General features: G+C 43.3%; 1 protein-coding gene across 1 annotated transcript in view; it reads right to left on the reverse strand.

Moving 5' to 3' along the window:
* The window catches only part of unc5cb (unc-5 netrin receptor Cb), a 176,734-nt gene that overhangs the window by 63,557 nt on the left and 89,499 nt on the right, over nucleotides 1-23,678 (reverse strand). Inside the window, exons 2-3 of the mRNA XM_083793978.1 lie at nucleotides 21,286-21,516; nucleotides 11,712-11,855 (exon numbers count right to left, since the gene is read on the reverse strand). Of these exons, the coding sequence (XP_083650104.1) occupies nucleotides 11,712-11,855; nucleotides 21,286-21,516 (375 nt within the window). The remainder of the gene's footprint in view (nucleotides 1-11,711; nucleotides 11,856-21,285; nucleotides 21,517-23,678) is intronic.

Here is a 23,678-nt window from a genome sequence, read left to right on the forward strand (position 1 = left end):
TATCACCAAGTGAAAGGTTCTCTCACAATATGGCTGTTAGCCGCTGTACTACAGGCACATTAAGTCTGGCCCTCTCAATTGTGGGAGGAATTCACGGCCTAAGTGGTGACGACACAACAAAATCAGTCTGGAACCACGCTACCAGGGCCCAGTATGCAAATAAGTGGCAGGACATTGCAAATCTAATACTGAGAGGGAAGAGACTAATATCCATACAGTGATATTTGTACCGCTCCGTGAGGCTAGTGCAGAGTCGAGTCAAAAATATTAAATAACAAAAACAATACAGAGGAAAACGGCAACTGCGTCTGCGATACAAAAAAGCGTTCTGTACTGTACCCACAAATAAGAAGCAGTATTAATTTAAATAAACACTCAAGTTTTTACTGTGAAGAAATCTGTGTAATACAAAAGCTATAAGTCACTGAGACTTCTCCCCTGTCATCGTCACTTACCTCCGGAGTGATAAACTAACGGGATCTCTCTCTCTCTCCTCTCTCTCCCTCTCTCCCTCCCTCCCTCTCTCCTAATAAAAATCCAATATTTCTATGATGTGAAAATCTGATGGAGCAGGGCAGTGGGGCTGACAGGCTCTGCACTGGATCCCCAAGCTCATTAGACATATCATCACCTACTGTACTGCGGTGACTGGCAGAGTCGCCATCATGTACAAATAAAGAGTTAAGAGAGCAGAGCAGAGCAGAAGAGAGGAGAGCAGAGCAGAGCAGAGCAGAGCAGAGCAGAGCAGAAGAGAGCAGAGCAGAGCAGAAGAGAGGAGAGCAGAGCAGAGCAGAGCAGAGCAGAAGAGAGCAGAGCAGAGCAGAGCAGAGCAGAGCAGAGGAGAGGAGAGGAGAGGAGAGGAGAGGAGAGGAGAGGAGAGGAGAGGAGAGGAGAGGGTTCAGTCTGGGAAGGATTTACGACAAGAATCCTAGCATCCCAATTCATGGGTGATCAGTCAGTGAAAATAGCCGATCTGCAGAGCTTAAATCTATTTTTGACAAAGAGTACAGTATGTATTGTAGAGTGAAACTGAAAACAGGAGGTGGCCTAGTATAGATCCCTGGGGGACTCGACTAAGTATAGGGTTCGAGTGGTTTTAATGAATGTACAACAGTGAGAGGCAGTATAAAGTAGAGGGGACAAGAAGTTAGTGCTTCCAGAATCAGTATTTTTGCTAAGAAACACTGGGGTCACTGAAGTGTGAAATGTACACTCCCACCCACAGAATCCTGTGACAGCTAGCTCTTTCCACAGCCTGCGATATCAGTGGCATGTTCTTTAGCCTCATTAACCGCCTGACAGAATACACACTTAATCACATAAACCCCTATACTATTCTTAGTAAAACGGACCTGAGTTACAACTGCACTTCGACCGCTTTTTCAAACTACACCACATCTCTTCTCCAAAAATAGCTGACAGTAACCTAGTTCACCACAGCATACTCTAAAGTTAACTAAGAGTATGCACTTTGCATTTGGATTTGATTTAGATTTCTTAAACATTCATGGCAAATGTTTTCAATTAAATGTATAGGAGCCTTGAGGTTGAATCAGAGATGTGTATGGTATAGAGAGAGACACGCACGCACACTCACACGCACGCACGCGCCTCTTAACTTCTTGTCACAGTGTGTAATGTGAAAGAATGTGAGGAAGGGTTTGACAGGATCATATAGCTCTGCATGCCCATCACTGCTAAACTAAGTATGGACCAGCCCTGCTTACAAATGCAATAAACCTGGAGGGAGAATGAAATCAAGCTGAAAATCACATCATCTCTGTAAATACACTGAGCCATGATGTTTCCTTGTGAATTCTCAAGTGAAGTTTCAACCCCTTGGAGCATAACTATGAGAAGGAATTAAGCATGTATGAGTAGGGAGTAAATGAAAAATAGCCAATGGTGAATACAAGGGGGGAAACCATTGTGTTAGTTAACTCATAAGAGTGCACAAATGGAACCAAATGGACAGGTCCATTTGTACACCCTTAGAAATTAAATGAACACTATAGAGTTTACTGTTGTCTGCTTGATGGTGATTCATACAGTAATCATTCTAACCTAATTGTGGTGTGATATGTTTTTGTTAGAAAGTTAAAGCTTTAGTGTAGTATATTATTCAGAATTCCGATGTCATTGCTATAAAAGTACAGAGTGTTTGTTCAGTAACAGGGGTATCCTCTAGTCCCTAGAGGTACTGTATATAGAGGATACAGAAAGTATTAGTGTTTGTTCAGTAACAGGGGTATCATCTAGTCTCTAGAGTCATTGCTATAAAAGTATAGTGTTTGTTCAGTAACAGGGGTATCCTCTAGTCCGTATACAGAAAGTATTCAGGTCAGGATACCAACTGTATCCAACTCTACAATCATCACCAATTTTATTTAACCCATTTAGGCCTGACGTCGATTAAAAAAAAGGCTTCTAAATCCTAAAATTTTTCTGAAAAACCCATGTTTCTATGTCAGTTGTGCTCAACCTTTTTCATGTCAAGGACCCCCAGAATTATCTCTATTGGGCCACGGACCCCCATCTCAAAATATGTAGTTCCAGGGACCCGCCAGAAGCAAATATGTTAGTTAAAAATGTTCGCTCTGATTATTTAATACAGAAGGATGGTCTTCCTGCTTTCTTTGTCGCACCTCCAACGGTGCCATGGAGGACTATGCGTGGCAGGGGCGTCATCTTCCCTGAGCCAAGCCTAAGCCTGACCGCATACCAGAAAGGTAAGTTATGCTGCAGGGTCATCAGCTGGGGACCACCATTCATCTGTTTTTGAACAAACACTATGGGGCAATTATTGCTATCAGAATATAGGGCTATTTAACACTTTAAACTTTTTCAACTTACACCTTACCCTTAAGACAGAGCACTCAAACATCAACCTTTATCCTGACAAATCCTGTCCATGGACAGCCCAAAACTATAGAGCTCAGTTCAAGGATTCACTTTATGCAAAGGAGATTGTTCTTAAATTAATAAATAAATACGTCATGCTATAAATTATAGTACTGTCCTGCTATAGACATTATGTGCTATCATAAAATAGAGATTTATGATTTTAGATGACTTTAGCAGGTTGTTTGTGAATTCTGTTGAAATGGGGATCGTCTGATATGCGGAAAAAAAGCAAAGCAACAACAGATGTGTAGTTGGGTTTTATTGCAGAAACACAAAATGTTCGTCGAAACTTGTCTGTCCTGATCCTGAAAGGGTCTTTACTAGTCTCTACTGCTCATTACAGAAACAGTGTGGCCAAACATGCCTTTGGCGAGTGTATATCTATTCTACGTCTGAGCCATAGACTGTAAAAAAATATGGACAAAGCGTTCCCCGGGTCTAACATGGACGTAAAATGAAGCCTGTTATTCCTGCACTGTAAGTCGCCATCTTTCTAGATCCGTTTGGGCCCAGCTGGCCATTGGCTGGCTCCGTTTTGGCCCAGCTGGCCATTGGCTGGCCCAGACACGAGGCGGGACTTCCCCCCTTCTTCTCCGTTGGTTTTTATTTTGACTCGAGTGGGAGGGGAATCCCGATCATAGACTAACGGTAGCCACACCCCTCAGAACATGCGTGACTTTATGGTAATTTTTTTAATAAATGGGACCATAATTTTCCAAAAAGAATATTATGACATTAGAAATGAGACTTTAAACTAGTGACTGGAAGCAGAAAGTATTCATGACCATGTTTATTAAGGTAATACAGTCTAGGTGAAGTTGGGCCCAAATACATGGACTTCTATGGGGCTATGGGTTTTTCTGGGTCCAATGACAGCGCCACAACAGGCCATTATATGAACTTTCAGGAGTTTCAGGCTTCACAAAATATCTGTCTGACTGCCCCCCTGGTCCGAGCATAGACATGGTAACGCCCCGTCTGCTCGATTGGCCTACCGACACTGCCCGTCTTGCCTGTCCTCCGAGATGCAAGGGTACTCTGTGGTGGGAAATAATACATAAGTACAAGAGAATGGCAACACGCAACAGTAACTTGTAACTTACAGGCAAACTAATATTGTTTGTGCTGTTTGCTTTGATTGAATAATTGTAGGCCTACTATGATTTGGATTGGCTGTGTTATAAATTAAAGTTTTAGTGTATAGTAAACTATATTATACTAAAAAAGAAAGATCAAGGGAAAAGAGACCTTTTTACAGTACAATAATGTTTCAAGTTTACACATCACATGTATACAAATAAACAGGCCAACAGCATAAACAATATTAGTTTGCCTCTTCTACAAAAATAAAAGTTGCTGTTGCGCGTGCTAAGCTGTCGTTCTCTTGTATTACGGTATATGAGATTGTACTATCCAGCATGTATCTTCCACCTCAGAGGAAACTCTGGTAAGGCTGGCAGTGTCGGTAGGCCAATCAGAGGCAGGCGGGGCGTTACCACGTCTATGCTCGGACGTAGAAAAGATATACACCTTTGGCGAGGGTGCACATGTTACGTGTTATGGGATTGTAGTACACTAAACTTGTTGAGACTAATCCAAACCAAAGTAACCTTGCCTAACCTTATCTACAACGTATTAATTAAAATTAAATCTGGGATTTATTTTAATGAATAAAATGTTATTTGATCAATCTGTATGATAGAGTATGCTAATAGAAAAAGTTACAGTGTAGCAGCTTTAAAACTAAACCTTAATCCATATAAATCCAGATCCAAACCATAACCAGAAGCGACAGCAGATCCATCACGAAAACACTGGGTGGTTGAGTCAACATGGTGAGATGGTGGGCATTTCTGAGCAGGTTTAATATCCTCTCCAACCCTTCATGTATTTTTCATTTCCTTAAGTAGGCTTCACCATGTGTAGTAACGAGACTGACAGCCTGAACTCTGACCTTCTAGGATTGAGGACAAACTTCAGCTGATTTCATCACCCGTCCAATTTAGAGGACCTGCATTTCATTGGAAACTATTCCACGCACACACGCACGCACGCACGCACACGCACACACGCACACACACACACACACACACACACACACACACACACACACACACACACACACACACACACACACACACACACACACACACACACACACACACACACACACACACACACACACACACACACACACACACACACACACACACACACACACACACACACACACACACACACACACACACACACACACACACACACACACACACACTCTTTAGTAAGACATTTTTGCATTATTTATCCAAGTCCATAATCAGAGAGAGGTGGGCATGCAAAGCCACAATCAAAACCATGGACATTGTTATTATGTGGTCGACGCACTAAACGGTCAGCTACTGGTGTGCCCCACCCATAGCCATTTTAAGGTTCATTTTTACTTCACAAAAATGAACCGTGAAATAAAAATGTCCATGACAATCCCTTCCCCCAGGGTCATCCTAAGAGTTTGTGTGTCTTCAGGGGAATGTGCTGTACAGTAATACGCGACAGAATCTCAATGTGCCATAAAAACTGAAATAATGATCGTTGTATTGAAAGCAATGTTCATAAAAGGTCTACTATGAAATTAAAAGATTGAATAGCGTACTCTGTGATAAGGGAGAACCACTCAGGGTCATAGCTTCAGGGACTATGCAGGACATGCATTTTTATTTGGGCATACTGCACGCACACAGAGAGAGAGAGAGAGAGAGAGAGAGAGAGAGAGAGAGAGAGATAAAGGGGTTGGTGAGAGAAAGAGAGGGAGACAAAGAAATTACTATAATATCGCACAAAGAGAGGCGGACCACCAGATTTCTCTGAATTTTTGGACCCAAGCAGTTATTGTTTGAATATAATTTCCAAATTAAAACTGAAGAAGAAAATAACATAATATTCTTACATCAAGTGAAAGCATCACACATTCACCACACTGCTTCAACGATCTAAATACGCCCTGTCTACTGGTAGACTCACACACGCACTGGTAAACAAACACAGAATTAATCTATTGCCTCCCTCTCTCGGTCCAGCTAGATTTAATATCTCAGTCAAATAGCTGGAATGAATAATTCATTTTTTCTTCACCAACTGAGACAAACACTGTTGTATAGGGCAAAAGAAAATAAGGAAAGTAACGTTCCAATGGAATGCCAACAATCTGTTACTTTTTGCCTAAATGCCTAAATCGTAAGCATACAGTATCATCAACAAAAAAACCAATGGCCCACACATTCTGAAAGAAATAGTCACTACAACGTCATATCTATCCGGTTATTTATGAAAGAAATGAGGGTCGCTCTTGTCAGGTGGTCCCTTATTGGCCAAGCGCACCCACCAACATTTGATTGTTTAGCCGATTTGCTCGTTTGCATATGCCGTAAGTTTTCCCTTCAATGTCAATGGCGTTGTTTGGAATTTTAATTTACATCATATTTAACGGAATTCTGACGTCATTTCTCCGTTCATTGTCAATGGCAAATCTTGAGAACAAGTCTTGATAAACAAAATCTGTTTATAGAAGGGGCTAGCGCCCCTTAAAAAAGGGTCGTGTCTGACAAAATGAATGTAAAATATCTAAATACTGAATACACTTGCACTGTAAACACGTAGTAGACGTCCAAGGAGACATTACAATGACCCCAAACACAAAAGGGATTTTGCACTTTCAAACATGTTTGAAAGTGCAAAATCCCTTTTAATGCAGGCCTTAGGGGACGATTTGGTTCCTAACAATCAAACATTTTAGTCGGGGAACCCCTGGAACAACCTCAAGGACCCCTGGAGGTCCCCGGTCCCCGGTCCCCTAAAGGGCCAGTGAACCCCTGGAACAACCTCAAGGACCCCTGGAGGTCCCCGGTCCCCTAAAGGGCCAGTGGAACAACCTCAAGGACCCCTGGAGGTCCCCGGTCCCCTAAAGGGCCAGTGCGGTAGGGTTGAGCACAGAATAAGAGAGGAGAAAAGGCTGAGGAGACATTCCTGTGGGAGTGACACCATTCCCTGCTCACCACACAAATACCTCCAACCACCGCGGGACCTAGATACATATATACATCTGTAAAGCATTACCTTAAGTAGATGTGTTTGGCTGCTCGTCATGCCAAATTACACCAGGCTCAGTATATTAACACATTCTCTCTGTGTGTGTGTGTGTGTGTGTGCGCATGCGTGTGTGTGTGTGTGTGTGCGTGCGTTGCTCTGTCTCTCAAATTCAATTTCAATTCAATTCTCTCAACCACTTTCCACGTGGAGTCCCTATTTTGGGCATGTCATTAGACTCTAGACTGTATGTGAAAGTTTTAAAAAACGTTAAAAATATAAAATGGGTTAAGGCTTATATAAGTGGTTAATAAACCATTCACTACTTCATCTACCACAGATGTTAAACATGGAATAACAAAGTACAGAGACTCAACAAAGTGAGAACTAATTATTAATTTAACTTTTTAAATTGAAGTGGTGGAAAAACCAGTTACCATTGTTATAAAAGTATGCATTCCTTTGCTCATTTGTTCCTGATTAATTAATTCTGAATCCCTGTCCATTCACTTAAACACTAAAAAGCTTTGATAACAACTTGGTCACAATAAAGTTCTTGATTAATTAATCCATGTATTTTTATAGTAATATAGGTAATCTCAACTCAACTCAACTTTATTTATATAGCACACGTATCATGACCAGGTCAACCAAAGTGCTGTACAGGTTAAAAAAAACAAGAGAGCAAACAATGCAATATAAACAAACATCAAAACATACAAACTTAAGCAGGAATTTGAAATAGAAGCAAAAAAATAACCAATGCAATGTAGACAAATTTTTGCAGTCCAAAAAGCACAAACAAAGCAGACATTTGCACAAAATTAGGGGAGCAAGGCTACCTCAAGTGACACTAAAGGCTAGGGAGAATAGATACGTTTTAATGTAATTATGGACTGGGCAGCTCTGATGTGAAGAGGCAAGGTATTCCAATCTCATATCAACATCACAAGAACATGTCGATATCAGAGACAATTGACAAATGTATACGCTTGAACGCATGTGTACACGCACACTTCACCTCCCTCTCTCTCTCTCTCTCTCTCACCCGCGCACATGCTCACACACTCACACTCACACACGTGTGTGCACACCGCGTGCATGGGAATGCCATTTCCCATAGCATGCAGCTTTTCCACTCAACTCGAGCAACAGTGTCACACTGTGTCTGCCGCTGATTAAAGTGGATCTTTAGATGACGGTAGAGGAGAGGAAAACAAGCCCAGTGTTTCCATTAGTCTGCATGGTGGATAAAGCCTGTCTCTGACAAGCAGCCTGCCTGGAGAGAGAGCTAGCCCAGTGGAGAAGCTAATCCGTTCAGCAGAAGCTAATGGGAGGGGAAGAGGGCTCCATTGTGATTTGAGGGATAGGTTAGTGCTGGCAGGATGCTCATGGTGGGTGATTATAGGGGGTGGAGCACCAGAAGTGGGCTCAGTGGGAGACCCAGAGATGCTTCTGACTTAGTGGGGCTGGACTGGTGTAAGCAGAAATGGGGATTGTGGAAAAAGCTACCGGTGTGCTCAAAGGGAGGTGAACACGGAGAGCACAGACGAAAAAGGAATGAAAATTAGGGAGTGGTACAGATCAGTGAGAAACAGGAGAGGAGAGAATTGAGATACAACTACAAGGGCTGCATGGTATGGGCTCAACTTGACTCGACTTGAATCCACTTGCTTTTGATACCACGTACGTCGTACGTACTGTACCATAATTAGTTTTACACTGCACACAGTACCCCTTCAATATAGCTGGTCGTCAGTAGGAGACCACTAAAAATCTAAAAAATCTTACTTACTTAAGCCCTTTGCTCCTCTAGGGTGCATAGGCCGTTGACAAATGTCCTCCATTTCACTCGGTTTTTAGCCGTTCTTTCGAGATCTCCCCAGTTAAGCCCTCTCTCTGCCATTTCTGCCTCGATACTTCCTCGTTGTTTCCTATATACACTTGTACATAAACACTTGCCATAGCCTCGCGAGCCTCTCTTGTTTTGTGACAAATAGTTCCAAACACTACTGTGTAGTTGAACATTGAACCCCATTCATATCCAGCATTTCCCAGGCATGCTTGCTGAACAGGCAATTTGTATGGTGGTGACCAGCAGCAGCCTTTAGAGAGAAAAAATGGGTCAAACAACTCAGTCAACCCAGACACATTTTTTTTGTTAAACAGTTATTGCTATAGAGCAGGGGTGCCCACACTTTTTTGACTTGAGAGCTACTTTCAAAATGTTTTTGTAGATAACTGTAATGCTACTGATGTTTGTGTGCAAGACTCTTGAAAATAAAGCATTGCATTGTGGGTTAGCTCAAACCAGGCCCTTTTTTATGTTAATCAATCAAGTCAGCTTAATTCAAGTGGCAGATGCCAAAAAGTTATTTAAAATATATATATATATTTTTTTAGGGACATGTCATGTGTTCTAACTGCACAGCCTTTGTGATCTACTGGTAGATTGCGATCTACCTTCTGGACCTTCTGAGTGTGACAGAAAATACATTTTCAGGTGGGTTGAAAATTCTCAACCAATCAGGAGACAGCACCCATTTATCAGCTTCATTTTTATATACCGTAGGTAAGTTCCAATTTTATCTGCTAATTTCTTTGTGTCATCACTTCCAGTTTCACTTGTTTTTTCAGTGAGATAGTACAAGGATAGGTATATTTAGACTTGTTACAGCCCTCAGAGTGTGTCAGGTGAGATTTTCGACTGTTGACATCACTGAAGATGGCCTTGAAATATCAACCACTAAACACTGAATGCCAAGTGACATCGCTCAACAACACCAATCACACTGGATTGAAGAACAATGTGATCGAAGTTCATTATGAAAAAAGCTTCTCCCACCCTGAATACCTGCGGTACTCGACTCGGAATGAACTAAGTTGTCAATACGGGAAAGGGAGTATTTTTTTGGTCACCAGAATAAGGGGAATTGCTTTCACAGCAATATTGCAATATACCCAGCTGATAGCTATTCATATTGCTTTGATGAGCATACAAGAGGAGCCGTTAGGGATTACGTTTCTTTCTCATGGACACTTCGAACGGTTTACAGGGAGAGCCAGGACTCAAACCGGCTACTTTCAGATTCCCAGAAGGCCTCTCTACCCACTCATCTACATGTACGCCCGCCTGGTGTTATGAAAGGGGTCCCTTCAGGGGGAACAAAGACAACAATGGATAAACATCTGTGTTGCATAACACAGCTCTAATGTCACGACGAAACTCTCCCACGACTCCACTTCACGGTTTCTGCTGGGTTTTCAAGGCAGCTTCATGGTTTTCTTTCACAAGTATACGTTTATTTGGTGAAGTCTATAATAATAATAGCTAATCTGGAAGTGTGGTCTGTCTATGCCGTGAGTCATCTCCATGACACAGCTACTGTATGACAGAGATTACTTCTATTATACATTTACAGCTAAATAGTTCAAGAAGAAATACACAGAACATGTGAAAGAAAATGATTGGAGGTACTTCCTTGGCTTACTGGCAGTGTGTCCAGCGGACAAATAATGAAAAAAATAACCCTTCTCATTTTGACAGGTATATCCTCTAAACCGTTGATTCTCAACCTTTTGAAAGACCATCAGTTTGATGCATATCTTTTTCTCCTTTTTCTCCTTTTTGTCCTCTGGGACCCTAATCTGAAATTCACAGTGAGTTTTAACAGCGGGAGAACAACGGCGAGCGGCGCTTGAATTTCATTGGCTATCACCCAATCGCCCACTATCGCCAGACGACGTCGCCCCAAAAGATGAATTATTTTCATATTTTCGGCCGATGTTCCTCTGCCCACTTTTTGACCATCGCCTGTTCGCCTGCTATATCGCCAGTTATCACCAGTAGTTGTCGGGTCCCATTGACAAATAACGCACGGAAAATTCGCCTGGCTGTCACCCGCTGTTAAAACGTACTGTAACTCTCAGACTTACTGAGCAATTTGGCACCGTATAGCTGTGCCAGAACGTTCCCCATTATTAGTTGAAAACAAGCATGCATGTTTCCCAGCAGGAACTATAAACAGCATCCGAGGACCATCAACATAAAGAAGAGGGAACACTGGAATAAATAAACATGTCCCTTGTCCTCTGTGGAGTGTATACTACATACGCTGTTCCCGTCCTCTGCACCGTTTCTTCAAGTTTCTTCAACTGCAGGCTTTTACCCACTCAAAATCAAACACACTCCAGTCCCATATTAGTAAAAATGTTTGACTACCACTTTGCAGTATAAATCAGATGTCATCAGTGCTGGCGTAGGCAGCCGCCCAGGGCGACATCTTGCCGGTGGCAGCATGATCGAGGCGCACGCACAAATTGTTTTTGGAAGGGTGACATTTGCGAGATCGGTTTTTCTGAGTGGGCGGCCTGGTTTTCATTTGTGAGCTAGGCATGCTGCTCCTTCCCACTCGGAAGTACGAGATGGGCGGGCAGGTTGACGCCAACTCAGGTCTCCGTACGAGATGGGGAGGGAGTAGGTTGATAGACTAATCAAATCAAACTTTTTTTTTATAGAGCACCTTTGCATACAGCCAGAGACAAAGAAAAGGTCTATATTATATCACTAAAAACGCTCACAACGAGTCGTGATATGATGCGTCAACTCGTGAGCTTGTACTGTAGATCCGCTATCTTCGGCCCACGACACTGAAGGATAAATCAGGCTTTGACTGAGATAGGACAAGGATCATAAAGATGGAGGCGAGAGAGAGAAGAACACTCACAGGCGATGCGGACATGGGCCTTGCGGCTCTTAGTGGTCCCAGCAGAGCTCCAGGCCACACACTGACACCAGAAGTCCTCTGGACCAAACAGCTCCTCCACCTGCTGCCGCGTGATCTCTATGCTGGCCTCCCTCACCACCAGACCTACGGAGAGGAGAGAGACAGAGAGAGAGAGAGATAAAGAGAGAGAGAGACAGAGACAGAGAGAGAGAGAGGGAGCGGGGGAGAGAGAGGGAGACGCAGATAGAGATTGGATCAGTGCACAGAAGCATCAACATGAGACACACACCACTGGATGGTGTGGAGCTAAAACAGGCCCATCTGAGGCAATTGATCGGGTAATAAAGTGGAATGGATGGTGTCCTCTCTGTGAGTCAGCCCTGGGGAAAGGGTTAGAATGAGAGAGACTGAACGAGCAGACCAATAGGCACGCACGCGCACGCACACACACACACACACACACACACACGTGTGACAACTTCCCATAATCTCAACATGTCACCGTTGCCTCTGAGGGTTAGACGATGCTAAGACCAGACCGATAGATCAGCTGCGTTCAGATGAACGATAAAAGTGTTCCTTAATTTGTCACATTGATTTAAAACAGTTCAATACAGTAAGTCTACGCAGCACACAACCCAATCACATTCTATACAATACAGTAAGGCAATCTGTGTGACTGCATGCATGTGACTGCGTGTGTGCGTGGATGCGCGCGCATGTGTGTGTGTGTTGGGGGAATGCTTAGGCCTAGAACCATTAAATGGTTCAGCACCAGAATCTGGGCCAGGCTGGGGAAAAAAAACATTAGCTGTTTGAGTCCAGGCCCTTTGGGGAGGGGATTTCCGGCGTCATGGTAACACAATCCTGTTTGCTAACTCCTCTGATTACTGCTCATCTGGGTTCCAGCACCCAAACAAACAAATGATCCCCTGAACAAACGCCTCCATCCACAGCTGCCCCTCAAGCGCAGATTAGACCACTGTTTGTCAAGTTCTCTCCCCTGGGGCCCACCAAGGATTCAAATTAACCCTTGCGGGTCTGTACAAATGCAACAATTTATTATTATTTGGGACCCCAATCTACACTGTGGAATTCTCAATTTCAATTTAACTCTGAGAGTGTACGAATGGAACCACATGGACCTGTGCGCTTCCATTTGGTTTCATTCGTACACTCTCAAAGTTAAATTGAACTCAAGATTGTAGAAATGGAATGAAACATGCTCGTTTCCTTGCTGTATGTACTGCATGTGCTCTGCTTAATGTACAGTATACTCAGTACGGTGGTGTCGCATGGCAAGAAATGGCAGATCAACACGCTTGCACCTTCGCTTGTGAGCTATTCTTGGCATGCGACACGACACTGTCATACAACGAGGTAGAAATCAAGCTTTACGTGACAGCAAGTGCATGCGACCATTCATCATTATCATATATGCATAATTCAATATCTACCCCGTTCCTTTCTCAATCTATCATCATTTCATATTTTGCTGCATTGGTGCAATCTGAAATAAGACATATTAACCTAACTGAACTACTACAGTGTGGGACATATTTGCATACACAATGCATACATATTATGAGGCCTATGGAGCTTTCCCAATCAGTCGGCCATTTAGGCAAGCTAATGACATTTTTGATGTGAGTTGTCTCAGCAAAATCCTGAGTGCTAATTTAAGGCAGTAAGGGACAGTGAGTATTTTCTGGAAATTGCATTTACACCTTCACCCAGCTGATGGCTTCTCCGATAGCTTTGAAGAGCTCACGGATTGAGCTGTTAGGGGTGAAGTGTCTTGCTCGGGGACACTTCCAACACGTTGACCGAGCAGGCCGAGTGGTGAATCAGTGGCCTCCTGATTCCCAGGTGGCCTCTCTAGTACCACTCAGCTACGGCCGTGCTCTGGAAGTGTAAAAAGAAAAGGACGCGCAACAGGTTCCACCGCCTCCATCCTGTCATTTCCCCCATCGCCTTTTTAGGCCTCTCTCTCCCCAACCGCTTCACTGTTGACCGTGTCGAAAGTGAAATCTAGTTGTATAACAGAAGGTGCAAAGAGGCTTGAGTGGAAAATGCAAGGTACGGCATGGTTTTAGAGCACTTCTTGTGAACTAAATATTGATTGTAAAGAATGTGCCGTTAAGAATCCTGCAGGGATAGAAAGTGGACATGTACAACACGTCTGTTTGTGGGATGAGAGGTGTGAATTATTCAATATCACCCCAGGTAACAATGCTCTTCCTTGTGAAGCCCATGTGGCTTTTTTAGGTATTGGGCAGACACACACGAGTTTGACAAATAGTTTAGAGCTTCACGTGAACCTTACCTCATCCTTGAAATCTTGCATACCAGACAGTAAAAAAAAAGAGTAATTGACACTGTCTAATTAACGCTACAGTACGTGCTTGATACAGGTTGTGAAATGTGAACATCTTCTTCAAACGCATTCTCACTGATTTTTTATCCAAGTGTCACAAACCATCACATTCCAAATTGTTACTATGTATAGCATATATATAGGTGGAGATATGTTATGCCTGTCAGTTTCAATTAAGGCAATTCAATTCAATTCAAGGTCTTGAAGACATACCGTAGCTATTTTTATAGGATAGGTTAATTCATGAAGCTGCCAGACAAAGTTAATCTTAAGTCTGATGGTCATTATTGTTTTGTTTTGTTGATTCGAATAATTACTGACTAATTAACACTTTTTTTGATGGGGAACTTTTCAGAATAAAGGCGCTAGAGTGCCAAGCAGATGAGGCAGATTTTACTCTGAAAAGCCTTCAATTTCCCCCCAAAACCGTGAGGTTAAATCTTCCATTACTACCTCGCGCTAATAAGTCTGATCTCTCTTTAGAAGCGTTAATATTCTAAACGAGATGCATGATGAAGTCAGAAATTAGGACAGAACATCGGCGTTTTGATCAAAAACGTGTACAGCGCCGTAGATACAGAGGAAATAAGGAAGATTGTTGGCCGTACTGTCAAAATACTGATTTTAGCGATGGCGTTTTATATCATTAAAAAGGACCTAAAGACATGTGAACACGTCCTGGGAATCATAAGTGTTAAGTTAAGAACAGCAGTTTCATTCTACATGAAGATAATAGCATTTCAACAGCACATTTCATTATATTACAGTGCATTTTATTCATGCAGATGAATGAGTACAGTTCTTACAGGTTTCACAGAGATGGTGTTATGATGAAACATTAGAGGCAGTGAAATTTGTGTAACAATGGTTCTCAAACTTGTCAGGCCGTGACGCCCCACAATAATCATAATTTGAACTGGCCTAATCATTATCCTTATTATTATTTATTTATTTAAAAAAATATATATAGTCCTTACATTGTCACTTCACTGTCATTTGGGGACCCCTCCAAAGTCCCACAGTTTGGGAAACACTGCTCTAGAAGAGAAACACTGCTCTAGAAGAGAAACACTGCTCTAGAAGAGAAACACTGCTCTAGAAGAGAAACACTGCTCTAGAGGAGAAACACTGCTCTAGAAGAGAAACACTGCTCTAGAAGAGAAACACTGCTCTAGAAGAGAAACACTGCTCTAGAAGAGAAACACTGCTCTAGAAGAGAATGCAAGGCCAAAGAAAACCTCCACATGCCGTTTTGCTTCAGGTTGAGTGGATTAACATAGCCCCTGTACTGAGACACAGACACCCGGCACAGTGGCGCTACACACAACAGCCTACAGTAGCTCATGCAAAATTTAAACTTGTGTGCTGACAGGCAGGTGAACAACTCCTGCTACTGCATGTGTGTGCGCGTGCGTGCGTGCGTGCGTGTGTGTGTGTGTGTGTGTGTGTGTGCGCGTGTGCTTGAGCGTGTCCATGCACGTATCCGTGTGCACTTTACATGCATGTCTGTAAATGTTTCTTTAAGAGAGAGAGAGAGAGAGAGAGAGAGAGAGAGAGAGAGAGGAGAGAGAGAGAAAGACAGAGAGAGAGAGAGATGGGAATGTGTGGACTCGTGGAGGTGGTCTCTGTGTGTGTGTGTGTGTGTGTGTGTGTGTGTGTGTGTGTGTGTGTGTGTGTGCGTGCGTGCGTGCGTGCGTGCGTGCGTGCGTGCGTGCGTGCGTGGTTTGTGGTAAATGCCTGTGAGTGTGTGTTTGCGTGGGAACGGGTCATGGACTGAAATTATGTTGGAGGAACATCACACAAAGTTGCAGAGAGAAAAATCAAGAACGGAAACAATAAAAAGGTATGAATTCTCCATGGATATGGAAGTGTGCCCGAGTCTGTCAATTGTATTCTAGCTCTAGCCCCAGACTGTCTGTGAATAAGGCTTTACTTTGATGAAATTATGAATTATCCACCATATGTAGTTGTTGTATTATGTATTGTGGGAGGATATACCGTATAGATAACACCATACACTAGCGGAACCACTTAAGCCCTACACAGTATTCTGTTATACGATGAATTCATAGCTACAAATGTACAAAATTTACAAATACAAATATGCCGTGACATGTTGACACCTTGTAGATCGGCTATTTGAGACATTCTGGACATTGTTTGCAAAAATAAATAAATACATGTTTGCCTACAATGACATGCCCAAAATAGCAACGGCTAGCATAGCATCCTTTGACATCAAACATCAAAGCGATACGTCGAAAGTACCTAGATTTTGTCATGAAAGCAATGCAATTTAATAATGAAAGCACCCGAATTACCGTAAGTCTTAAAGTCATTCATGACTTCATGGACATTATGTAGGGGGGCGGGGGGATTGAGGACTTAATTCCACGTATCCTGCTTAGATCAGAAGGTGGGTGCAGAGATTAGTTTAGCAAGCGGAGCCGAGCTCTGATGGAAGTGCTCTGACCTCATCCTAGTATGACATCATATGTTTGCTCAGCTAGCTGCTCTAACTACATAGCGCGTAGTGTTGCAATGATAACAATCGTTAAAAAATTATAATAATAATAAAAAAAGTTGAGGGACTGATATTCCACCCAGGCTGAAATCACGAGGTATCCAAGGCAAGAGAATGTTTTAGGTCACTGGTTTTCAACTTGGGGTCCGGGGACACCCAGGGGTGAACCAAATGAACCCATGATGGCCATTTGGTCCCATGTGCGTGCTCTCAGAATTAAATTAAGCCTGAGGATTTCACTGTGTAAACTGGGGTCCCAGAGATAGAAATCACATCAAGTGGGCGTCTATGGACTCAATGCATTATCAAACTGGAAGTTCCTTGAAATTAAAACGGTTGAGAATCACTGTGTTAGGGCCAGCGATGAGGGACCACTTCACAGCCTCTCTCCGAGTGGCCATTAGCAGTAGAAATGATTCTACAATATGTCCCATTAATAGGTGGCTAGTTTAGGACTGGCCGGCTGGGGCGCCTCATTGCAGATGATTCATTATTAATGTGATCATTAGCGCGATCTCGGGCTAGCTCCTTAGCGCTAGCGTTATCTGGGTTTATTGATCTGTGCCAGGCAGGCCGAAGGGCCAGGAGTCATGGGGAGGTGGAGAAGGAGGGCTGGGGTAAGTGCCCTGATTACCAGGCCAGAGGAAGAGGACTCCGCTTTGATCTCCTCAGTCATAACTCAGGCAGAGTGACCAGCCGTCTCTGGTGTATATTACTGTGTCCACTTATAATTAACTCTCTGCCAGTTTGCACAGATCAATGAAAGTACCGCGAACACAACACTAGGGGGCAAATAGTGTACTAATATAGTTCGGATGACAGGCTAGCAGATACTGACTTTTCACTGGAGATAGTAGAAAATGAAAAATATTTTCAACATTATACTAATGGATTGCATTTGTATAGCGCTTTTCTATGCACTACGTGCCTACTCAAAGCGCTTTACAAAGGTCCAACAGTCCTCACTTCCCACATTCACACACCATTGGCGCCAACCACTGGCGGCAACGTGGGGCTCTTGCCCAAGGACACTTCGACATGTAGAGAGGAGGAGTCGGTGCTCTACCTCCTGAGCCACAGCCGCCCCTCTTTTGTACACTGTACAAAAAGAAAAAGGAAAGGCCCTTTATAGACAAATTACATATAAGACACTTTGTTCTCTTCCTTTCTATCATTTTAACCTTACACTCACATTTCAAAACTAGGGCTAAAGGTCCTTGAAAAACTGTGTAAAAACTCTGAAAAAATTCAGAAATACGCCACAGGACTGCAGGGACCTCAGAGGTGTATTGGAGATTTGCCACAATTAGAAGTAAAGCAGATCTCAGTTTGTATCAAAAAGGTCTAATATAATTGAAGTTGAGGATAATCAGTATAGAAGTTGAGAATAATGACACACCTGATTGCCTTTTATTTCCAATTTTCCACGAGGAGCTGACATTAAATGGCTTATTAGATTAAATATAAATGTATAATGACAGCACTTGTCAAGGATAGTCAACTCTCATGCACTTTTGCCAGCTTGTGAAGAAAGATGGTCTATATTCAGTCACTGCACAATTAGTGATTTTTTTAAGCCAATAGGGAGTCCGCAATGCCTTCCCATACTCATACTTCCCATATGCACGTAAGACCTCCGGTCACAGAGTTCAGCACTTGCTAACTTACCGACCACTAATTTACAGTAGACACAGGTATACATTACTCTTCACCCCCGGCAAGCATGTAAAGTGACGTGATCATCCCCCAAAACATGATCATCACGTTACTATGATTACACTAGGAGGAAGATTTCTTTGTGTGTAGTAGAAAGTGTTATATAAAATGATGCTTTTATGTGGCATAGACACATATAAAACACGGCACTCCATGTTCAATATGTTTATCATGCAAACTAAAGCAAGGGAGAAGAACGAAAGAAAGCAGACAAAAGGGTGACATTCATGCACTCTTACAGGCACAAACAATCCAACATCATGTGTGTGTAATTTTAATAAGACGCAAGTGTCATGACAGTAGTTTTCAAAGGTTTTAGCTTGGCACAAGATGGTATAATCTATCCATTAATGCACCAAGTCTCTCAGTACAGTACATACGCGTGTACATCTGTAATCTGCGTAACTCGAGAACCGTTCGCCCCACCGACTTCAAATCCGACACACGCGTTCCACCTCATCAGACCCTGGGTAGCCATACATGGTTTGATACTAGATCTGCATATATGGAGCCGGCCAGTCTGACCTTACTGACACCAGATTAATAGTTTAACTCCTGCTTCCCAACTGTATTAAGAAGCTCTGTTGTTTCAGCACGACCTCACTCTTTAGGGCGAAGTCGCTTCTCGCCCTCAGGGCGTCTTACTGGTATAATATGTGTCTTTCTTCTTGTTTCCATTGAAACCGAAGTCAACCAATCAAGTCAATCTATTTGAGTAAAGACAGTCACATATTCACTCTGATTGGATGAGGTCTCATGAGAGTGTCTCACCTAAGGTACAGCTCACGGAAACTCTGTTCATCTCCCCCTGTCTAACCTCACCGCACAGTATGTCAGCCTCTCTCTCTCTCTCTCTCTCTCTCACTCTCTCTCTCTCTCTCATCCTCTGTGACGGTCTGTCTGTCTGTCTCTCTATTCCTATCCAACTGTCTGTCTCTCCGTGTCTGTCTCGCTTTAACTCCCCTGAGCCTTGTCTGTCTGTCTGTATGTCTTTATCTTAGTCTGTCTGCCTCTGTGTCTCTAACACACCACTTCACTCTCTCATCACACATACTCTGCTGTCCATCTCAGACCTCACAATCTGTCATACCCTCTTGTGTAACGTTCTCTCCCAAGGTGAAAAGTGGGAACAGAAGAGGCATAAACTACTGAGTGTTATCCCAACCCTTACGGTGCATTTTCTACACTGTAAGAGTTAGAAGAACGCTGCTGTATTACCTGCAGCTGTACTACTCACTGTAGTATTGACCAGGCTGCCGAGATTGTATCTGGGTTATTTTTCTGTCAATCTGGGGAAATTAGAGAGGACTGGATTGGGCAGAGATCACACAGCCTGCAGGCCCTCTACTGGTGTGGTATCGATATCCTGTGTGTGTGTGTGTGTGTGTGTGTGTGTGTGTGTGTGTGTGTGTGTGTGTGTGTGTGTGTGCGCGCGCACAACAGGCATGTGTGGACATACTTGTGTCTTGTGTGGGTGTGTGTACTAGAGTGCATGTGAGAGCAGATACACACCCACATGGGTTGCCCATGCATACATGCATGAGTAAGTTGCCTCTGGGTGTAGCTGTGTGTGTGTGTGTGTGTGTGTGTGTGTGTGTGTGTGTGTGTGTGTGTGTGTGTGTGTGTGTGTGTGTGTGTGTGTGTGTGTGTGTGTGTGTGTGCAACTGTGCATGCGCGTGTATGTGTGTGTTTTCTATGTTGATTCGTCTTGTTTTGTTTGTCTTAAAATCAAGGCAAACAGGCATTCTCATTCTAGGCCGGAATAGTTACACATTATCTCTGTAGTCATGTGCTCAAGATGTATCAGTCAGATGTTTCAGGTTCCATTCCAATTGGCTATGACTGCCTTCCAAAGTTTGCAGGCACCTGCGCTCAGAGGCACACACTTTTCTAGTCTGTCAAGTATGAAATGAATCTTTTTTATCCTCATTACAATATGTGTTTTTTTCTGAGTAGTGGCACAGTTTAGACAAAATTCCTTCCTGAATAATTCATGATTTTATTTATTTTTTCAAAGGAAAAAATGCTAAACCATAGACTCAGCTAGAAATATACAGGTATAAATGTGGGTATATAGTAGCATGCACGTGTGTGTGCGTGTGTGTGTGTGTGTGTGTGTGTGTGTGTGTGTGTGTGTGTGTGTGTGTGTGTGTGTGTGTCCGTGCGTTTTTACATTTGGGTTTCTGAATAAGTTCCTGTTCACACTGGGATGGGATCTGCTTTGCACTTTTTTCAATGTATTTCAATGAGCTACCACCATTGGTCGAGTGGAAAGTTGTCACGTTGCAAACACCCAAAAAGAAAGGTTAACTAGAAAACGAACTACACTAGATAAATCATTTGCATGCTCACATCGCAGCAACGTCATCCAGCAAATGGCTTGCGACATTGGGGACAAAAAAACAGAACAGAAAAACAGAAATACAACTATACAACAATGTAGATCATCCATTTTTGACAATATCTTCCCAAAAGAATAGGGATGCTAGGGTTCAAGTGGTTAAACACTGTGTAGATTAAGTGCATGACACTCCCCCTACTCTGTTTCCCGTCTCTCTATACCTTTAGCAAATAAAGGCTGATACAGACAAAAATTATAATTAATAAAAGTACCAATTTTAATCCCCTTTCCTACATTAAAAAATAAAATAAAATATTTCTCTCTCTATATATATATATTTATATTTATTTATTTTTTAAACAAACAAACAAACAGAAATGCCATGAAAAAAAAATATATATAGAAGTAGTGAAAATATCTACAAGCTCACAACGTGGCGGGAAGCGATGCGCTGCGAGCTTGTAGATCTGCTATTTTACCAGGTGGATCCCAGGGCAAACGTCTAATCGTTCTTTTGGGTCTCGCCCTGAAAAGCTTGGGAACGACTGTACTGGGTCAACACAGCATACAGATGTAAAGTGAACACCTTTGCGGCAGGCTCGGCTGTGTCCCATACCTGAGTTCTCGTCCACTCTCTCCTCCACGGTGTGCTCTTTCTGATGGACCCACTCGCTGTTGCACTTGAAGTAGATCTGAGTGGCGGGCGTGGCCTTGCAGTACAGGTTGACCGGCTTGTTCTTCACGATGTACGCCTCCTCCGGTTCCATCAGGAACACTGGCAGGGGCTCTGGGGGGTCCGAGGGGAAGATCTCTGGCAGCTCTCCTAGTCCCCTGAAGTCATCTTCCACTGTAGGAAGAGAGAGAGAGAACGTTAAGGGACAAGATGGTGGCATAGAGCGGAAGAAGGAGACGGGCCGAAAGAATAGTGTTATATATTAGCTAGAGAGCCTGTGTTAATTAAACCCCAGCTGTGCTGGGTTTACTCGTGCTACATGCACGGGCAAAAAACGCCTGCCTGGAGTTCCAGCTTTGGCCAGTAGAGATTGGCCAGTAGAGATTGGAGGCTTCAACGTTGGCCAGCAGCTCTGGGGGCTTGGCCCGAAAAGGGAGGGTGGGGTGAGACAGGAGGACAGAGAATTAAAACCAATTTCACATTGCACACTGTGACATCCCTATCATTTGATATGTTGGAATGTTTACACAAGTGTATTTTAGAGCTCAGGGAAGTCTGGGATTGCTCTCAGCCAGCAAGGAAGCCAGGGTGGGTTTACAGAGATGGTCTAACCACAGCCAGCTACTGCTGAGACAGGGGACGGGGGGGGGAGAGAGAGAGAGAGAGAGAGAGAGAGAGAGAGAGAGAGAGAGAGAGAAGGGGGGTGAGCGAATAATGAGAACCAGAGTTCAGAGGTTGGCTCCATGGAGCTGAGGTTATAAGCTGATGTCTCTCTTCACACCCCACCCACACACACACACACACACACACACAGTAGCTCTAATGACCTCAGGCTTTTGGCCCAGTTTGTGGCCCATTCCTCAGATACTTCTGCAGTACACTACACAATCAAATCCAGAGGAGCATTCATTTAACTCTGAAGGTGTCAAAATGGACCCGCAAAGATCTATCGTTACACTCTGAGTGACATTTGCGCTGTGTGTTTTGCAGTGCAGAAAGATACGCTTCCCTGTAATTACAACTCGCTTTCATCTCCCTGTCTTAAATCACACACATACAGTATGCATGTTCTTGCCAATGCACACACACACACACACGCTGCGCAGGCATATACTGTACACACACCCACAAGCGGGCTCGGCTGACTTTCTTACTCTCTTTGAAGAGAGAAGGATGAGGCCCATTCTCCACCCCATTTGTCACCTCCACAACTGTTCTATTCTTACCATGGAACCAACCGGTAGACATCAATTATTCACCGGTGTGAAAGAAAGAACCCAGAAGTCACAGAGCCAGAGATAGGCAGCTGAAGCAAGAGGGGGGAGAGATAAAGAGACAGACGAAGAGACAAAGATGAAGAGACACACTGGAGAAAGAGACAAAGTAGATAAAGGGACACGATAAAGAAAGAGACGAAAAATAAACTATAGAGATACGATAAAGAGAGACACAATAAACAAACAGACACGATAGAGAAAGAGACACAATATTGTAGAGACAAGATAGACACACTATAGATAAAGATAAATAATAACGAAAAAGACTTGAAGGGCGGGAAAGATGGAACCAAATAGAGAAAAGGATACGATAGAGAAGGAGACACGAAACAGAGACAAGAAAGACAGAGACACGCAAGACAGAGACATGCTAGAGAGAGAGACGATAGAGAGAGAGCGCGAAAGAGGGACAGATCGTGACAGACAGACTGACGGACGACGGACAGATTGGCAGGGAGAGACAGAAACCGAGTGCAGAGACTGGAAAACAGATAGCACAAGAGAGACGTGGGGAGAGAGAGAGAGGGAGTGAGAGGGAGAGAGAGGGAAGACAGACGTACTGTAGTGAGGTAAAGTGTTCCGATAACTAAAGCCATTTATCAGCCCATCAGTAATTCCTCCATGTCCCTCCCTTGCGTGGAGACACTAGCTGGAGCCTGGCTGTCTGACAGGGCTCGTCTCCTAGACACTGTGGGGGCACAGTAAATAATTTCTTTGGCTTGCAGGATATCCCACACATGACATCTCTCTCTAATGCTATTTCTCCCTCCATCCCTAGCTACTGTACTGTACCACAGATTGAAGTGGATTGCTGGGAAATAAAAAGGTTGATGTGGGGGGGGGGGGGGGTGACCAGAGCTAATCTCGCCGGTACCTATAGTCTCACTTTCACTGTTTCAGTCAGTCAGCACACTTTGTTTTTCTAGATGAAACTTTTTATTGCAATGATATTGCACTGTACTGTACTGTAGTTGGTGGTGAGGATCTGCTCCTGTGATACTCCAGAACAATCTGTGCAAGAGCAGAGGCTGATTGAATGATTGATCGATCGATTGCTTA

Source organism: Protomyctophum parallelum (genome assembly GCF_964188405.1).
Source record: "Protomyctophum parallelum genome assembly, chromosome: 21".
Taxonomy (NCBI): Eukaryota; Metazoa; Chordata; class Actinopteri; order Myctophiformes; family Myctophidae; genus Protomyctophum; species Protomyctophum parallelum.